The sequence below is a fragment of the Portunus trituberculatus genome, chromosome 19, assembly GCF_017591435.1.
Source record: "Portunus trituberculatus isolate SZX2019 chromosome 19, ASM1759143v1, whole genome shotgun sequence".
In the NCBI taxonomy this organism is placed as follows: Eukaryota; Metazoa; Arthropoda; class Malacostraca; order Decapoda; family Portunidae; genus Portunus; species Portunus trituberculatus.
In genome coordinates, this window is record NC_059273.1 from 16,982,553 (window position 1) to 16,985,052 (window position 2,500).

At 41.4% G+C, this 2,500-nt stretch overlaps 1 protein-coding gene across 1 annotated transcript in view; it reads right to left on the minus strand.

The window, feature by feature from the left end:
• Window positions 1-710: 710 nt before the first annotated feature.
• Window positions 711-2,500, minus strand: part of LOC123506094 (venom phosphodiesterase-like) — a 9,493-nt gene continuing 7,703 nt past the window's right edge. Inside the window, exons 9-15 of the mRNA XM_045257961.1 lie at window positions 2,466-2,500; window positions 2,260-2,352; window positions 2,024-2,159; window positions 1,731-1,913; window positions 1,377-1,584; window positions 1,116-1,257; window positions 711-1,019 (exon numbers count right to left, since the gene is read on the minus strand). The exon at window positions 2,466-2,500 is cut by the window's right edge and continues 148 nt beyond it. Of these exons, the coding sequence (XP_045113896.1) occupies window positions 885-1,019; window positions 1,116-1,257; window positions 1,377-1,584; window positions 1,731-1,913; window positions 2,024-2,159; window positions 2,260-2,352; window positions 2,466-2,500 (932 nt within the window). The 3' untranslated portion in view covers window positions 711-884. The remainder of the gene's footprint in view (window positions 1,020-1,115; window positions 1,258-1,376; window positions 1,585-1,730; window positions 1,914-2,023; window positions 2,160-2,259; window positions 2,353-2,465) is intronic.

The following is a 2,500-nucleotide window of genomic DNA, read 5'->3' on the forward strand; positions in this document are numbered from 1 at the left end:
AAATAATTATGGTCTCAAGCACCGGGTGAGTGAAAAAAAAAAAATCAGGTGAAATTTTTAAAATATTCATCAACCAACTAGAAATTCTTAAGAAGGGGAGTCACACTTCCAAACAATAAGTTTTAGCATCTCTTACCTTCCCATTGTCCTACACCATCAACTACGTGTGCCAAGAAGTTCGCCACTAAAAGTTAGATAATATTAATTTTACATAGTTCAAGTCGTATTTATTTAGGTAAAAATTTGGGGTCGAATTAAATTTTTTTACATTCTCTCCTATGGGAAAAACTGTTTCGGACTTGGTACATTTCGGGCATGGAACAGCCTTCTGGAACTGATTATGTTCTAAGTCCTTCGACGAAGGTCCAGTGTACTTTTATAATATATGTGGTTAACAAAATTTTAATTATAGTAAATTACTGTTGACCGCCTTAATCTTCCCACAAAAAAAAATAAGTCTTGACCAGATTGTTATAAGTGCTAACATGAAGAAATCACTACATATTATAGATAATTAATCAATGGCACTGGTGTTGGTGCAAATGGTGTGCTTTGGGCACAAGGAGGTAGACACTAGACACACAGCTTCGAATCCTGGCCGTTGTCCAAGGGTAATGTTTTCTAGATTCTAACCAGTCTTTCGTTAGGAGTCACCATCCCGGGCCCAAGTAAACTGGGGAAACTGACGAAATATCAAAATATTGAGATCATTAAATTTCTGACCACATTTATTCAGCTGACGCTTCATGAATTACAATGAGATTATTTCATTTAATTATAATAATTTTATGAAGATTAGTGGCATGGAATTGTCTGCAACAAACATTAGATAGCTGTCCCTATATTTTGCATAATGGGTCACATCAACAGTGGGAAAGGACATATTACATGTCCGAGTGGGAGCGCAAGATGAGACTGGTTCTGCTGAAGGCGCCAATATCTGGGTACAAGGTGAGTCCAGTCACTACCTCAACATCGTGGACTTTTGCACTGAACTCATGGGTGTATTTCTCAGCATCCTGTATTGAAGAAAACCAGAATGTCCAGTCATTATAAACACACGAACTTGCTTTTTTGTATAGAATATTATTTTTCTACTTAATAGAATGACTTACCATGCAGTTAGTCACTAACTGCTTTTGTAGAAAGATGAAGGAATTGGCATCAAGTTTTGCATGTGGACACGCCTTCAAGGAGGACACAGGCTCTGTGCACCAAGTGATGACAGCAAACAAGTCAGACGGAACCTCTGGGGAGCTGAGAGGTATGCTGGGATCAGCTCATCAATATCTATCTCATATCTGGATGTGAAACACCAGTGGTGTACACTGAAGTCTGGAATTCTAGAAGCTACAATGACATCATCTCTTTCTTACCTGAAATCTAAGAAGTTGTCTGGGAATGAGTCAGCATTATTGTCAAACACTGGTCCCACCAGCAGATTAAGAGGCCCCAGTACCTCCAGCCAGGCCGGCACCAGTTGCTCCATCAGCTGCTCCCAATGCTTGGCCAGTGAAAGGGAGACAGGCACAGCATTGCTCACCAAGTAAGGCAGACGGCCTAGCGAAGCGTCCTTGGAGTATTCTGGAGATAAGCTAAACATCAATGAAGTAGATGAATGAAAAAAGTTCTGAATTATTACAAGTGCACAAATGTTATTGCCATTTTACAAGCACAAGATCACAAAGCAACCTTTTGCAAGAAACAGAGGATTATGACTGCATGTATACTTGGGGCAAAGAGAGGATACATGGTGATGTTGAAAGGCTCCAGCACATCATACGAGGCACAAGTTGGGGTGGTGTCCGCATGAAGGCGCACATCACTACACCACTGCTCTAATGCAGTTCCCAGTCGGCCACTTTCCACACTGAAGCTGGTCCACAGAGGCATTCTTAGGGCTTCAGAGTAACCTATAAGGAATGTTGGACTGACATGAAAGAAGACCAGCAAGTGCTGTCAAAAAGGTGTTAATTTATAAATTTCCTGACCAACTTGGAAACTGTTGACTAATGTAGCTCACCTGTCACATGATCTGGGTGATGAAGGAGAGTAAGATTAGCAGGAAGGCAACCAGAGTATGGAACACCCCAGGGAACATGAGTGGCCTCTAGTTCCTGCTGTTGCTCAAAGGTGAAGTTAAGGGAAGCCAACCAGTCCTGGCATGACAAATGCAAGTGCAGTTAAGTGTTGAGCACTTACATTCTAAAGACTTGATATGTGTTATATTAGGTCATGATGCCTCTAGTTTAAACTGACCTCTGGGAATTCCAGATCCCCCTCACAGCCAGACATGCCCAACAGGGTACCTAAGTCTCCTTCAGGGAATCCTAATGTAGGGGGCTTCTCCTCCTATAAGATTGCAACAGTGTCAGAAGAGAAAGTTTAAGACAATATTATGATCAAATAATGCTCAAGAATTTGATCTGCGAGCGATTGGGAAAGTCTCATAACTTATCCTTGACCTTTGGAAGTTGTGGGTACTCTGGAGGCTGAGCCA